At 48.7% G+C, this 16,352-nt stretch overlaps 1 protein-coding gene across 5 annotated transcripts in view; it reads left to right on the forward strand.

Moving 5' to 3' along the window:
* The first annotated feature begins 3,819 nt into the window (after nt 1-3,819).
* FLNB (filamin B) overlaps nt 3,820-16,352 on the forward strand; it is a 164,416-nt gene continuing 151,883 nt past the window's right edge. For 2 of the 5 annotated variants that reach the window (XM_004034370.4, XM_063703869.1), the window contains exon 1: nt 3,830-4,300. In XM_004034370.4, coding sequence (XP_004034418.3) covers nt 4,009-4,300 — 292 coding nt within the window. In that variant the 5' untranslated portion in view covers nt 3,830-4,008. Of the gene's footprint in view, nt 4,301-16,352 lie in introns of all 5 variants that reach the window. The other 3 variants (XM_004034366.4, XM_055383213.2, XM_004034369.4) reach the window with 2 other exon arrangements.

Below are 16,352 nucleotides of genomic sequence, written 5' to 3' on the forward strand. Positions count from 1 at the left end.
TTTAAATACAGAAAAAAGCTTACAATAAGGATTTAAAGAAAGAAAGAATTTTTGTACAGCTTATAATGCGTTTGTGTTTTAAGCTGTTATTACAAAAGCCAAAAAGTCAAAGAATTAAAAAATATATAAAATTAAAAAATTACAGTAAGCTAAGGTTAATTTCTTTTTTCTTTTTCTTTTTTCTTTTTTTTTTTTTGAGACAGAGTCTCACTCTATTGGCAGGCTGGAGTGCAGTGACGTGATCTCGGCTCACTGTAACTTCCACCTCCCGGATTCAAGCAATTCTCCTGCCTCAGCCTCCCGAGTAGCTGGGACTACAGGTGCGTGCCACCACACCCAGCTAGTTTTTGTATTTTCAGTAGAGACGGGGTTTTACCACGTTGGTCAGGATGGTCTTGATCTCTTGACCTCGTGATCCACCTGCCTCAGCCTCCTAAAGTGCTGGGATTACAGGGGTGAGCCACCGTGCCCGGCCTCTAAGGTTAATTTCTTATTGCAGAAGAAAAAGATTTAAAAAATAAACTTAGTATAGCCTCAGTGTACAGTGTTTATAAAGTCTACAGTAGTGCACAGTAATGTCCTAGGCCTTCACAGTCACGTACCACTCACTCACTGACTCACCCAGAGCAAATTCCAGTGCTGCAAGCTCCATTCATGGCAAGTGCCCATACAGGTAGACCATTTTTATCTTTTTATTTATTTATTTGGTTAGTTAATTTTTGAGATGGAGTCTCTCTCTGTCTTCCAGGCTGGAGCGCAGTAGTGCGATCTTGGCTCACTGTAACCTCTGCCTCCTGGGTTCAAGCAATTCTCCTACCCAAGCCTCCCGAGTAGCTGGGATTACAGGCACCTGCCACCATGCCTGGCTAATTTTTGTATTTTTAGTAGAGACCGAGTTTTGCCACGTTGGTCAGGCTGGTCTCGAACTCCTGATCTCAAGTGATCCACCCACCTTGGACTCCCAAAGAGCTGGGATTACAGGTGTGAGCCACCACGCCCCGCCCAATTTTATCTTTTATATCATATTTTTATTATACCCTTTTAATGTTTAGATTCACAAATACTTATTGTAACAATTGCCTATAGTATCAATATAGTAACTTGCTGTACAGGTTTGTAGCCCAGGGGCAACAGGTGATCCCCTCTAACCTGGATGTGTGGTCGCCTGTACCATCTAGGTCTGTGTGAACACACTCTCTGGTGTTCCTATCATGACAAAATCCTCTAGCATTCCTGTTGTTAAGCAACACATGAGTGTAGTTACTGAGTCCCTATTGTGAGCCAGGGCCGGGTAATATATTCTCTCCCCCATGCTGTTGTGACCATTTCCAGTGAGTCAGTTCATCTGTCTGAACAAAGCACTTTGGCATTGATTGTATGCAAATAACCTGTTACAGAATGGTTCTACCCATAAACTGGCTGGCCTCTCTTGAGCAACCCTCAAAGTTGCAAGCCCTTGCCCTCTGTCCTGGTCAACCTCTCTTCCTCAGAAGCTTGCCTGCTCTGAACTCCTCTCCCAAACCGGGTTAGGAGCCCCTTCTCTTGTATCAGGGCACCCTGTGCCTCTCTTACAGACTTGCATTATGGTTCTAACTGTGCTGTGTGGCCTGGGCAAGCCGCTCAACCACTCGGTTATTTCTTCTTTTTTTTTTTTTTGAGACAGAGTTTCACTCTTATTGCCCAGGCTGGAGTGCAATGGCGCGATCTTGGCTCACCGCAACCTCTGCCTCCTGGGTTCAAGCGATTCTCCTGCCTCAGCCTCCCAAGTAGCTGGGATTACAGGCATGCGCCACCACGCCCAGCTAATTTTTTGTATTTTTAGTAGAGCTAGGGTTTTTTCATGTTGGTCAGGCTGGTCTCGAACTCCTGACCTCAGGTGATCTGCCCACCTTGGCCTCCCAAGGTGCTGGGATTACAGGTGTGAGCCACTGCACCCGACTTGAAAGAAATTGCTTTGCACTGTGCTTGGCACAGAGGAACAGCAGGTGTTCATTCAATGCTTGCTGTTGTAATTATTCAGGCTTTTATCAACAGAGGGCTGGCCTGAGACTCTGCCATATCTCAGAACCTAGCACAGAACCTGGATGAGTACAGAGTAAGTGCTCAGTGTATGCTGTGGTAGGCAGAATAACAGCCCCCAAAGACGTTCACATCCTAACTCCCAGGACCTGTGAACATTCCCTTAAATGGCAAAGGGGAATTAAGGTTGCAAACAGGATTAGGGTTCTTAATCAGCTGATTTTAAAATAGGGAGATCATGTTGGACTAACCAGCTGGCCCAATGTCATCTTAAGAGTCCTTAAAAGGGCCAGGTGTGGGGAGGTTGAAGCTGCAGGGAGCTGAGATTGAGTCATAGCACTCCAGTTTGGGAGACGGAGTGAGACAAAAAAAAGGCTGGGCAAGGTGGCTCATGCCTGTAATCCCATCACTTTGGGAGGCAGAGGCTGGTGGATCGCTTGAGGTCAGGAGTTCAAGACCAGCCTGGCCAACATGGTGAAAGCCCGTCTCTATTAAAAATACAAAAATTAGCGGAGCGTGGTGGCGGGTGCCTGTAATCCCAGCCACTCAGGAAGTTGAGGCAAGAGAATTGCTTGAACCCAGGAGGAGGAGGTTGCAGTGAGCCGAGATTGCATCACTGGACTCTAGCCTGGGCAACGGAGTGAGACTCCATCGCAGAAAAAAAAAAAAAAAAAAAGAGGAAGATGTGCCTATGGAAAGAGGACTGTCTGAGAGACTCCACCTGACATTGCAGGCTTGCTTTTCTGTTTTTTTTTTTTTTTTTTGAGACGGAGTTTTGCTCTGTCGCCCAGGCTTGAGTGCAATGGCACCATCTCAGCTCACTGCAACCTCTGCCTCCCAGCTTCAAGCGATTCTCCTATCTCAGCCTTCCCAATAGCTGGGATTACAGGTACGCGCCACCACACCTGGCTAATTTTTGTATTTTAAGTAGAGATGGGGTTTCACCATGTTGGCCAGGCTGGTCTCGAACTCCTGACCTCAGGTGATCCACCCACCTTGGCCTCCCAAAGTGCTGGGATTACAGGTGTGAGCCATTGTGCCCAGCCCATTGCAGGCTTTCACAGAGAAAAGGGGCAGGAGTCAGGCGCGCAGGCAGCTTCTGGAAGTTAGAAAACACAAGGAAACAGATTCTTCCCTACAGCCTCCAGAAGGGAATGCATCCTGCCAACACTTTGTTTTTAGCTCAGCGAGACCTGTGTGGGCCATCGAACCTACAGAACTGAAGGATAATACATTTGTGGGTGTGTGTTTTCAAAGACACTAAGTTTTGGTAACTTGTTACAGCAGTAACTGGAAACTAAGACATGCAACAAGCCTTATTCATTTTTACCACCACTACTGGGCTGTTGGTTATGGTGGAATTACACTTTTCTCTTCCATTAGGCTGTGAACTCCTTGAGGTTGTGCAATACGTTTGTCTGATTTACTACTGGTTAGCAGGCTCTGAGAAGACTGGCTGGTACACAGGTGGAGCTCAATAAAAGCCCTTACTGAAATTTATTGAATCTATATGTGGATGAAGACCTCCGCCCCGCGCGCCCCGCGCGCCCCTCCCGCAAGTCCCACTGAGGCCCGACCCATTCTGTCCGGCTCCCAGCCCCCGCGGGTCCCCCCACCCCGGGGCTGACCGGGTGATTCAGGCAGCCCTACATCCTGCTGGGGTGGTGGGCTTCGAGCGCGGGTCCCAGGACGCAGTGGGGCGCAGTGCCTGCGGCAGGCGGCAGGAGGCGAGCGTGGCCCAGGAACTCCCGCGGGAGGGTCGGGATGGGGCGGGGCTTAGGGGCGGGGCGGCTCAGCGCGCAGGCGCGGGGCCAGGCGCCTCGCGCGGCCAGGGGCGGGCGGCCACAGAGCAGCACCGGCCGTGGCTCCGGTAGCAGCAAGTTCGAACCCCGCTCCCGCTCCGCTTCGGTTCTCGCTCCTTCGGCCCTTGGGCCTCCAAACACCAGTCCCCGGCAGCTCGTTGCGCATTGCGCTCTCCCCGCCACCAGGATGCCGGTAACCGAGAAGGATCTGGCTGAGGACGCGCCTTGGAAGAAGATCCAGCAGAACACGTTCACACGCTGGTGCAACGAGCACCTCAAGTGCGTGAACAAACGCATCGGCAACCTGCAGACCGACCTGAGCGACGGGCTGCGGCTCATCGCGCTGCTCGAGGTGCTCAGCCAGAAGCGCATGTACCGCAAGTACCATCAGCGGCCCACCTTTCGCCAGATGCAGCTCGAGAATGTGTCCGTGGCGCTCGAGTTCCTGGACCGTGAGAGCATCAAGCTCGTGTCCATCGGTGAGTTCTCTGGCCGGGCCCAGGCGCCCACTGTGGTGCCGACCCGCCCCCGCGCGTGCACCCCTGCGGAGGGCGAGGACTTCCCGCAGCGCGCCCCCACCTCGGAGATAAGGGGGAGTCGTCCCTAGGGGTGGGATATAGGGGGCCTGGACCCCCTCCCCGGTGTCCTCCCCTGGGATGGGACCTGTTGTGATCGCTCCCCGCCATCCGCCCCAGCAGTGCACCTTTGGCTGGCTAAGGGTTGAGGGTTTGGGCTGGGGTCACAGGAGGAGAGGTGGAGTTGTTGCATTTCTCTGCACCTGGGGCGCCCCTATGGGAGCTAGGGGACTAGAAACCCTCGTTCGCTGTCCCCGGGGGCGGGCCCTAGGGTCAGATGCTCCGCGGAGTGCTCTCCCTGCTGCGCCCAGGTTGGTGCTCTCAGAGGCAGCTGAATGGGCGTTGGCTCGGAGGCCGGGCGGTGAGACCTGGGGAGGAACCGTTCTCTGCGCCGGGGGCCTCCCCGCCCAGGTGGAGACAGAGACCTGGTACCTTCCCCTGCCGTCGCTGGAATGGGTGTGGGCCCCGAGGTTGCAAGGGTAGGCGCGGGTGTGTGTCCTCGCTCTCTCTGCTCCCAGCTCAGCTCTGGCCGCGCGCCGCAGGTTGAACCCACTCCTTGCTGCCGAAGTTATAATTTAGAGATGGTGGTGGTAACAGTAGTTGCTGTCTTGTAGGGAGCCCAACTAGCGTCCACTGTGTACCGTCAGCCTTCTAAGTTATCTCCGTCCCTACGCATCCTGCCATCTGGGGTGAGGCTAGACCCATTTTACAGATAAGGGGGTCCGGAGGGTTAATTGACCTGTCCCAGGTCAGCAAGTAGGGCCCAGCTGAGAATTGAAGGAAGTGGGCAACAGTTAGAAGGAGGCTTTGTTTTCCTCTCCTCTCCCAAACCTACACCAGGGTCTTCCTGAAAGGAGGGAGGGAATTGGTGTCTCCTGCTGGACTGGGCCTTCTGGTCTGGGGAGGAAGAATAAGGATGAAGTCTCCCTTGTGGTCTGAGATAGTTGGAGGCTTCCCAGAGGGCCACAAGGCTACTGAGAGTGTGGGCTGTGATGGTAGGGGCTGTGATGTGTGTGTGCATGTGGGCGTTTGTGCAGAGAACATGTGTACACACATAGCATGTGTGTATAGCATGTGCATATGCAGAGTTTGCATGTACACGGAATGGGTGTGCAGAGTATGTATGCAGAGCATGTGTATCCACCTACATGTGTGTATGAGTGTGTGTGTGTATGCGTGTGTGTGTATGTGGGTGGGTGGGTGTGGGTTGGGGCGGAGGAGAGTTCTGGGTCTGGATCTCTTCCTAAGGAGAACCAGGGACTGGCCCTGGCCTGTGATTTGGGTCTCTTCCTGAGGAAACCAGGTCACTATAGTGACCCTAGTGACAGGAAGAAAGGGAGATGGGTGTGGCTGCCAGGACTTTCTCCAGTGGAAAAGGGATTCCCTCTAGGCTGAGCCTCCCCTAGGCCTTAGGGCCTCACCCTTCCCTTCCCCCACACTTGTCCTGGCAGGTAAGGCTGCTTCCTGCTTCCTGGGCCCAGATGGCAGCCGCACCACCCAGCTGATCTCCAGCAGCCCTCCCCCTCCCCAAGGGTGGCTTCCCTGCAGAAGAATCTGCATGGCACGCTGTTGTCTTCTTTCTGGGGTCCATCTCCTGTACTGGGGAGGGAGAACCTCAGAATCTCCTGGAATTCTTTACCATTCAGAAACCAGCCTCCCCTCTGAAGAATCCCAAGGCCCAGCTGGGCTCAATTTGGATCTGTTCTTTGTTTTAAAAATGTGTATTTATTTAATTAACTGAATAAAGAAACTTAAAGTAAACCAGAAGTATCCAGATACGACATGAAATCTCTAAAACAACAACAAAACCAAACCAAACCGCAGCACTAGCAAATTACAGACTGCCTGATCTACCCACTGTTTACAGAGGCAGCAGCTACTTCCAGCACTGTCTCTCATCAGTGCCCGGGGCTGTGGGTCTCATTCTAGATTTTGTCTACATTTTTTTACATGGTTCTCCTGATTCCCTACTCCCCATCCCCACCACCGCCCCGCCCTGAGATGGAGCCTTGCTCTGTCTCCAGGCTGGAGTACAATGGTGCCATCTCTGCTCACTGCAACCTCCACCTCCCGGGTTCAAGCGATTCTTCTGCCTCAGCCTCCTGAGTAGCTAGAATTACAGGCACATGCCACCACGCCCGGCTAATTTTTGTATTCTTAGTAGAAACGAGGTTTCACCATGTTGGCCAGGCTGGTCTCGAACTCTTGACCTCATGATATGCCCACCTCGGCCTCCCAAGTGTGGGGGTTACAGCCCTGAGCCACCGCGCCCAGCCCGGTCCTCCTGATTTTTATTTTCGAATCCACTCAGGCCCTAGCTACTCCCATTGTCCCGACGTTCCAGGGTTAGTTAGCTTCCCTTCCTCTGTGCTGGGCCTGTGGGCTGTTGGCAGCTTCTTCCTGTTCCTACCACAACTTGCATTCTATTTTTTTCCTTTTTAATGATTCTTGGATCATATTCCCCAGAGTGACATTCCTGGGTTAAAGGGTGTGACCACATTTATGACTTGTATCATTGGCTGCCTAATTGCTCTCCCGAGAGATCTTGCAACAAACAGGTTTTCCAGCCTCTGGAGACCACAGAGAGCCCTGGCAAGTGCCAGGACTGCTGTGGGGACAAAGCAGGAGGCTTCTTCCCTAAGCTCTTGAGGCTGTTGTGGGTAATGGTCCTTCATCCTTCAAGGCAAAGTTACCTCCAGCTTGGACTAAGGTTCATATATTCACTGCTTAGGTTGTGTTACATTGTGCTGACAATGACACTAGCTTCAATTTCGGGGCACCTACTGGGTGTTAAGTGTGTTCTGTTGATCACCCTATTGAATTTTCATGCTAATCATTGATTGACAGCAACTAATGCCCTATCTCTAATGATCTGCTTCTGCAAGTCACTTAGAGAGTTCAGGGCTTAACACTGTCCTGGGCATGTGTTGCTTAGAAAATGGCGCCTGTTAATTAAATAAGGTTCTGTCTAATAATTATCTCAAAAGTAATGCCAGGGCTGGATGCCGTGGCTCACGCCTGTAATCCCAGCACTTTAGGAGGCCAAGGTGGGTGGATCACCTGAGGTCAGGCGTTTGAGACCAGCCTGGACAACATGGTGAAACCCTAGCTCTACTAAAAATAGAAAAATTAGCTGGGCATGGTGGTGCACACCTGTAGTCCCAGCTACTCGGGAGGCTGAGGCAGGAGAATTGCTTGAACCCGGGAGGTGGAGGTTGCAGTGAGCCGAGGTCTTTGTGTAACTGCACTCCAGCCTGGGAGAGCGAGACTCTGACTCAAAAAAAAAAAAAAAAAAAAAAAGTCATGCCCGAATGGTTTGCACACCGAAGGGACGTTCAAAATCAGGGGAGAACAGCCTGGTTGTTTGTTTCTGTTTGGTTGATCATACTCTTGCCATGGTTAGTATTATTATCTTTATTTAAAGATGGGAAACAGGAGTGAAGCCACTTGTGGAGGTGACCCAGCTAGCTAGTAAATGGTGTCTGAAACCCAGGTCTGCCCAGCTGTTGAATTGGAGCCTTAACTGACTTGCCTTCCAGTTTCAGAGATGAGTAAAATACAGCTTTTCTCTCCACATCAGAGGGTCCCTGCAACACTAGGTTTGCAAGTCTTAGGTGTTAGGGTGGTGGCTGGATACCCACACTCTGAACCTCTGACCTTGGACAAAATAGGGATGTCAGGGCCTTCCATGATTGGCAGGATGAATCCTCTGGGCTGTGATGAAAGTCTCACAAGTTGAGAGTCAGCCGGGAATTAAGTGGGATCAGTTTGCCTCTTGTGTTTTCCTCATTGTGTTTTGGTTGGTTGGTTGAGATTTCCTACTACCCAATGGATGATGTTTTATTCCATCGTCAGGGAAGGTATCATTGAATGAATACAGGGTTTTGTATGCTTTGGATAAGACCAGACAGTTGTGGAGTCATTAGAATTGTGTACATGCCTCCAGCTCTGAGATAGGTGGTGGTTCAACAGCTGCCAGAGGACTCTGGCTTTTCTGCCTAGAATTCACTGAAAGACAACCCTGGCTATTGATTCACATTTGTGGTTCATTGTAAGGTAGGCCCCTAGGCACCATCCAAAAGTTGAAAATTTCCTTACGTTTCTTGTTATGTGGTGGGCAGTTCATAGTGAGGACTCAGTGTCTTTAATTCCAGCTGTTTGCCAGGAGTTGGCAGTTTTATTTACTTGTTTTTCCAAAAACCTTTCTGACATGGGGCAGTCCAGCCAGCTGGAAGGAAAAGGGGTCTCTCAGCCCAAGAATGATGATCAAGGCCTAGAAGTTTGGGTGGTGTGTTTTGTTTTGGGCCTTTAGAGAAAGGAATTGTTTCCTTTTCAGAGGATGTGGTCTAACCCTAAAGTTTACTTGACTGACTTAAACTAGGCCAGCGCCAGAGCAGGCAGGGTGCGTGTTCCCAAGACTTCGGGTCACTAGGCAGCTTCCAGGGTGGCGGGTCACTGGTCCAGTCAGCTCCTTTTCCTTCCTCTCCCTTTTGTGCTACTACTACCAAAATAATTTCCAAATAACCTTAAGTTCTGCTCTTTCTTGCACGTCTAGCAGATGCCAGCTTGTCTTTTGGGTAGTACAGAGAGTGCTTAAAAAGTAGCAAAGATGGCCAGGCATGGTGGCTCATGCCTGTAATCCCAGCACCCTGGGAGGCCAAGGAGGGTGGATCACCTGAGGTCTGGAGTTTGAGACCAGCCTGATCAACATGGAGAAACCCCATCTCTACTAAAAATACAAAATTAGATGGCCGTGGTGGTGCATGCCTGTAATCCCAGCTACATGGGAGGCTGAGGCAGGACAATAGCTTGAATCCAAGAGGCAGAGGTTGTGTTGAGCTGAGATCACGCCATTGCACTCCAGCTTGGGCAACAGAAGCAAAACTCCATCTCAAAAAAAAGTAGCAAAGTAGCATGCTTTGTCAGAATTATTAATAACAAGTTGTGGGCCATGTACAAGGTGGCACATTAGCATTCAATGTCACTTGTGTAGTAGTTAAGAGCAAGGATTCTTGGTTCAAATCCTACTTCCCACTAAGTAGCTATTAAGAAACTTCTGTGCCTTGGTTTCCTTATCACTAAAATGGGGATAATAACTACCTTCTTAAAAGGCTGTTATAATGATTAAACAAGTTAATAATTTTTAAAGTGCTTGGCACAGTTTATGGTACATAGTAAGTGCTCTGTGAATGCCTGTTAGTTAAATAAGGCAGTGTTTAATAATCTCAAAAGTCATGCCGGAAAGGTTTGCACACTGAAAGGGCATTTGAAATCAGCGCGCTCTGGGGAGAACAGCTTGGTTGGCTAAGGTTGATCCTACTTGCTAAAATACGGCTATGGACTGCCTAGAGGGTGTCACCTCCTTGAAAGGGGCTGCCCCTGCTATGTTATGGCTGCCTCCAGGGCCCATTCACACCAGCTTTGTTTCCAAGCTGGACAGGGAGCTCCAGGCGTCTGGTCATTCCAACCTCCCACCCCTTTCAGGAATCTCTGGGCCAAATCACTTCCAGATGGTGGTTGGGCCTCTGTGGAGTTCTCCCAGCAACGGCGGAGCCAGCATGCCAGTCGGCAGCCGCCTTCGTTCTTGGAGAGTCTGAGCTAAAGGAGGGCTTTGATTTGGAGCCAAATTGTGTCTCTTGGGTCCTGGTTTTGTGCTGTGAGGCAGGTACCATGGAGTGGGCTGCTGGCTTAGTTGAGGATGGCTGCCCTGCTCCTTAGGGGAGCAGATACCCAGGGCCTGGAGCCTTTAGGCCCTGCCTCTAGTAGCTCCATGGTCAGGGTGCCAGTCACCTTGCTTTTTCTTTTTCTTTTTTTTTTGAGATGGAGTCTTGCTCTGTCGCCCAGGTTGGAGTGCAGTGGCGCGATCTCGGCTCACTGCAACCTCTGTCTCCCGGGGTCAAGCAATTCTCCTGCCTCAGCCTCCTGAGTAGCTGGGATTACAGGCGTGCGCCACCATGTCTGGCTAATTTTTGTATTTTTAGTAGAGATGGGGTTTCACCTTGTTGGTCAGGCTGGTCTCGAACTCCCAACCTCGTGATCCGCCTGCCTCGGCCTCCCAAAGTGCTGGGATTACAGGCGTGAGCCACCCGACCCAGCCAACTTTGCTACGTCAGTTTCCAGGTAGCACATCCTAGGCAAAACTGGATGTAGCCTAATGATTCAGGGCCTCGGTCTGAAGCTAGACTGTCTGGATTCTAATCCGCACTCTGCCTGATACCAGCTGTGCAACTCTAGTCCACTGCTTTAACCTTTCTGTGCCTGCTTCCCTGTCTATAAAATGCAAGAGCAAAATAGTTGCTATCTTAGAGTTGCTGGGAGCATTATATTTGATTAGGTTAAGTTATAGCACAGTGTTGTCATTATCACTATGAATATTGTGCTTTTGGACCCAAGTCCAGGACTTTGTCTTGTCTTCTGTCTATTCTCTGGCCAGTCCAGATATTTTTGGAATCCTATTGCTGTCATCTGGTGTGTTAGCTGTTCCCTTTCTCCAAGTTCAGAACGTCTGATGAAGATGTCTCCCAAGATCCTTTCTTCCTTTCCTCATTCAACAAATATATGAAAGCCCATCTCTGAACCAGGCCCTGTGCTGGGTGCTAGGACAGCAGGAATGAGAGGATCATGTCCTTTGCTTGCCTCAGATACTGCTCAGAGGAGAAGAGACAAGCAAGCAGGGAGAGCCATGCAGAGGAGAGCTGCTCAAACCTTCAGGCCCATGCTCATCACCTGGGGACTTTGTTAAAAATGCAGGTCTGATTGAGTAGGTGCTGGGGTGTAGGCTGGGATTCTGCGTTTCCAGTCAGCTTCAGATCCTGCTGTCTGTGCACCGCGCTGTAAGTAGCAAGGATCTAGGTGCCAAGCCCTCTGAAAAGGAGGAGCACCTACCCCTAGGCTGGGTATGGGTAATCTAGAAGGTTCCCTGAAGGAAGGGACCTTTCAGCTAAGATCTAAAGCGTGACTAGAATTAGGCAGGCAAACAGACATTTACACAGGAGCAGACGAGTGTGTCAGTTTAGAGGTTTTAATGCTCAGGTCAGAGGGGCAGTGGAGGGGTGGGCAGGGCTGGCTTACCAAGGGCTTTCTGAAACTGGAGGCTGCCTATGGGGTATGCTCCTTGAGTTTGTTTGTTTGTTTTTTTGAGTTGGAGTTTCACTCTTGTTTCCTAGGCTGGAGTGCAGTACAGTGGCATGATCTCGGCTCACTGCAGCCTCCATCTCCCGGGTTCAAGAGATTCTCCTGCCTGAGCCTCCCAAGTAGCTGGGATTATAGGCATGTGCACACCTGGCTAATTTTGTATTTTTAGTAGATATGGGGTTTCACCATGTTGGTCAGGCTGGCCTCGAACTCCTGACCTCAGGTGATCCACCCACCTGGCCTCCCAAAGTGCTGGGATTACAGGCGTGAGCCACTGCATCCAGCCCCTTGTTTAGTGTAGGGTAGTAAACCCAGCCAAAAGGGGTCGTTTATCTCAGGGGTCTCACCTGTTGCTCCAGTCATTCCTATTAGCAGAAAGTTTTGTATGTGCCCCTTCCTCATATATATATATATATATATATATGTATGTATTTATAAGCTATAAACATACTCTACTGTCAATTTGTATATTAAATATTAGTAAAGCTGAGTTTCTTTTTAGATGACAAATCCAAATATAAAATCTGTTTTTTTCCTGGCTCTAACGGATTATCTTATGTCCCCTTGGGGTGGACATACCTCTTTTGGAGGCTCCTGTGAAGGTTTGTGTTTCTACATTTAGTTTTTTTCTTTTTTCCATATTCTTGTTATTCTGCTTTTAATTTTCATCTTTGAGTATTCTAAATTAAGGAGCTGGATCTGTAATTGTAACACCTTCCCCCAACAATAAGTTTAACTAATGAAAATATTCAATGGAATGAGCCATTTTAATCTAAATGGGGCTATTTCCTGCTTTTATAATGATTACAATTGCTTTTCATGACATTCTACTAGAAGCCATCTTACATTACTGTTGTAAATCTAGTTATTCATTAAACGGGCACAGTAATCCCTAAATTGGCTCAGGTTATTGTATAATAAACAACAATACTTTCTTCTTCAGGAGCTTGAGAAGTGATCTTGTATTTTTAAGGTGCCTAACTAACTTTTCATGGGAAACTGAGTCCACGTACTGGGAAGAAAGCTTTTTGGGGAAAATGATTAGAAAACCAAATGGGTCTCTTTATGACTAAAGTGATGAACCAGTAGGTGAGAGTAGGTATAGATGGTACAGAGGACGGAATTACTGGGTATTTTAATCAGGCCCACTTAGTATCACAATTTATTATTCTATTTTATTTTTATTATTTTTTTTTGAGATGGAGTTTCGCTCTTGTCATCCAGGCTGGAGTGCAGTGGCGCTATCTCAGCTCACTGCAACCTCCGCCTCCCGGGTTCAAGAGATTCTCCTGCCTCAGCCTCCCAAGTAGCTGGGATTACAGGCATGCGCCATCACACCTGGATAATTTTTTTGTATTTTTAGTAGAGATGAGGTTTCTCCATGTTGGTCAGGCTGGTCTCGAACTCCCGACCTCAGGTGATCCGCCCGCTTTGGCCTCTCAAAGTGCTGGGATTACAGGTGTGAGCCATCGCGCCTGGCCAGTATCAGGATTTATTCTGTGGGAGGGGAGGAGGACAAAGAAAAATACTGAGCTATGTTTGAAGCTCCTGCCCTCTAAGAGCCTTAGAGCAGCTGACTTAAATGTGTTCCTTTGATAAACTGTAGATGGTTGTTATAACTCTTCTGCAAACTGTTTATTTTTAAAAACAATTTGATGAGATTTTACTTATGCCCATTGTTTGAGTACAGCATTTACCAAAGAACAGTTTTGGCCAGATCCCATGCAGTAGAATGCCCTTGGCCAAAATTTTCTTGTACTATAAGCAAAGAAGCAGTTTGGTTTTTCACTTAGGCAAGACTGCCTATCAGACTGAGTTATTGTGACAGAGCCGCTGACTCTCTCCCTTTCCCCATTATCAAAATCTGGCTTTTCTAAGCAGCGCATGTAAAAAGCTTGGCAAGGAGGACCCTTGTCCTCCTACATATTATTCTTTGGCTCTTCTTGGTACCAAGAATACATACAAATAATGCTGGCTGTGTACTGAATGTTGAGGCGTGCACTGTTGAGGATATTCATCCTCTAATATAACATCTAGTATTTCTCACACCTTCCATCTGCTGAGCATTGGTCTATCTTACTTATACTACTTCTAATCCTCGTGAACTCTGCAAAACTAGTGGCTTTACATCTATGAGAAAAGAAAAGAACTTTTATCGGAAGAAGGTGAGTCCTTTTAAAGTATCAGGCCTGGAAAGACATTAAATGAGACAGCGAACACATCCTGCTACCCTCTTTGAGCTATGTATTCATTGACTTTTTTTTTTTTTTTTTTTTTTTTTGAGGCAGAGTTTTGCTTTGTCACCAGGCTGGAGTGTAGTGGTGCAATCTTGGCTCACTGCAACCTCTGCCTCCGGGGTTCAAGTGACTCTCATGCCACAGCCTCCTAAGTAGCTGGGATTATAGGCACCTGCCACCTTGCCTGGCTAGTTTTGGTATTTTTATTTTTATTTATTTATTTATTTATTTAAAGACAGGGTCTCACTCTGTCACCCAGGCTGGAGTACAGTGATGCAATCTTGGCTCACTGCAACCTCTGCCTCCCGGGTTCCAGCGATTCTCCTGCCTCAACCTCTCCAGTAGCTGGGATTACAGGCGCCTTGGCACCACAGCCAGTTAATTTTTTGTATTTTTAGTAGAAACGGGGTTTCAGCATGTTGGCCAGGCTGGTCTCGAACTCCCAACCTCAGGTAGTCCGCCTGCTTTGGCCTCCCAAAGTGCTGGGATTACGAGTGTGAGCCATTGTGCCCTGCCTATGTATTCATTTCTTAAAATTGGTTGCTGGCTAGGTGCGGTGGTACATGCCTGTCCTATAATCGCAGCACTTTGGAAGGCCGGTGCTGGAGGATCTATTGAGGCCAGGAGTTTAAGACCAGCCTGGGTGAGATCACATCTCTACAAAAAAAAAAAAAAAAAAAATTATCTGGATGCAGTGGCACAAGCCTACATAGTTGTAGCTACTTGGGAGGCTGAGTTGGGAGGATAGCTTGAGCCCAGGAGTTTGAGTCTGCAGTGAGCTATGATTGCGTCACTGCACTCTAGCCTGGGCGACAGAGTGAGACCCGTTTCTAAAACAAAGAAATTGCTATTGTCACAATTAGTTATAAATTAATCTAATAATGCTGCACGCAGTACCATAATCCACACCCTATAGCTTAACGATGGATGGCCAACCACTAATCAATGCTATTTCTGTACGCCAATGAGAATTCCTGACAAAAATCTTTTTATCAGCCCTACTCCCTGTCTGTCCCCTCTTTTGCTTTTAAAAACCTGCTTGTAACAAAGGCCAAACAGAGCTCATATCCAAGGTTACTTGGGCCTGAGTCTTTCAGGCAGCTGTCTTCACTTTGGCTCAAGTAAACTCTTTAATAGTTTAAATTTTAAGCCTCCGCCTCTTTCTTTTAGGTTGACATCTGTTTCCATTTTACAGATGAGAAAACTGAGGCTCAGCTCTGCCTCACTTTACAGGTCAGGCTTAATCCCTAATCCCGCCTGCATCATGCTGTAAAGGACTTTTGTGTCAAAGCTGAGTTTCACACTCTGTAAAGTAAAATAGATATATTATAGTGAGAGGGTGTAGAAGAGACTGTTTTCTGCTTCTGTGGATTTTTTTTCTTCCTGTTTTGCTTTGCTCCAAACTTTACTCATTTGCGCTTGATTCATGTGAAACTGAAATTTCCTTCTACAGAACAAAACTTTTTGGGGGCTACTTACCATATCTTTTCCCAGACCATGGAGCTCTGACTGGGACCTTTTCCAGTTTTTGGAGACATTGCTCCAGTTCTTTCCCTGCCTTTGGTTTCCAGGGGGGCAGTAATGTCACCGCAGGTGTGGACAGTAGGGACCAGCTAAAGGTTGCTTTGGAGGAGGTGGGCAGGGCTTTTGTTTGTGAGGTCTAGAAACCAGAGGTGAGGAAGGAGGTGTCCCTGGAACTCCCCCTGGCTGCAGGGCTCACAGCACGCACCATGACACCACAGGGTGTGTGTGTGTGTGTGTGTGTGTGTGTGTGTGTGTGTGTGTGTGTGTGTTGAGAGGAGTGTTGTTGAGAGCCAACTATGCCAGGAGATCCTTGGTGACAGCGGACATAGGCACAGCTATGCTCTGTCAGGAATGAGTTCACCCACACCCTTTTCTTCTGCTACCTTGTTTAACTGGTGGGAGGGTGTGCTGGGTTGTGTTTGCTGGTGAGCCCAGCAACTGCACCCTTCTTTCCAGGCCTAGCACCCAGCCTTTATCAGTCTCATGGCCCTGGCACAAGTGGGCAGCCTGCTTCCAATCCAAGCAGGCGGCTTTCCGCTCATCTGCAGGTAGCCTCGTGGGCAGACCTTGTGCTGTGCGCGGCAGCATGAAGTTGTGTGAGCCAGAGCTGAACTTGTGATCCCCACGGGCATCTCCTGAGGCGCACCTCTCCTGAGAGAGAAAGCTGGTCTGTCCAGCCCATTCAGGGCTCAGCCTCCCCAGCCGTCGCAGGGCTGGCTTGCTGAAAGGTCTGGGTGTTAACACAGCACTCCTGTTCTCTCTCTCTGAAGGCCCTTTATGCTGGCATGAATTCCTTTTCTCGTAGAGATCTGAAAGCTCTTTTGACTAAATGGGTCACCTTTCTGAGTATGTTCATAAGGCCGTCAGCCTTTACCATGCCAGACAAATTTTCTGGAATTTCCTTTCCAGAAAAAAAAAAAAAGGCTACTAAAGAGGTTGGAGTTATTTGGAACACAGGGTGGAATTTTGGCATTCGAGCTATAGGGAAACGGGTGGGGATTTGTGGCAGGCACTATGTAAATTTGCCGCAGCCCATAAATTCAGACTTTAAGATGAAAAAT

This window comes from Gorilla gorilla, chromosome 2 (assembly GCF_029281585.2).
Source record: "Gorilla gorilla gorilla isolate KB3781 chromosome 2, NHGRI_mGorGor1-v2.1_pri, whole genome shotgun sequence".
Lineage (NCBI taxonomy): Eukaryota > Metazoa > Chordata > Mammalia > Primates > Hominidae > Gorilla > Gorilla gorilla.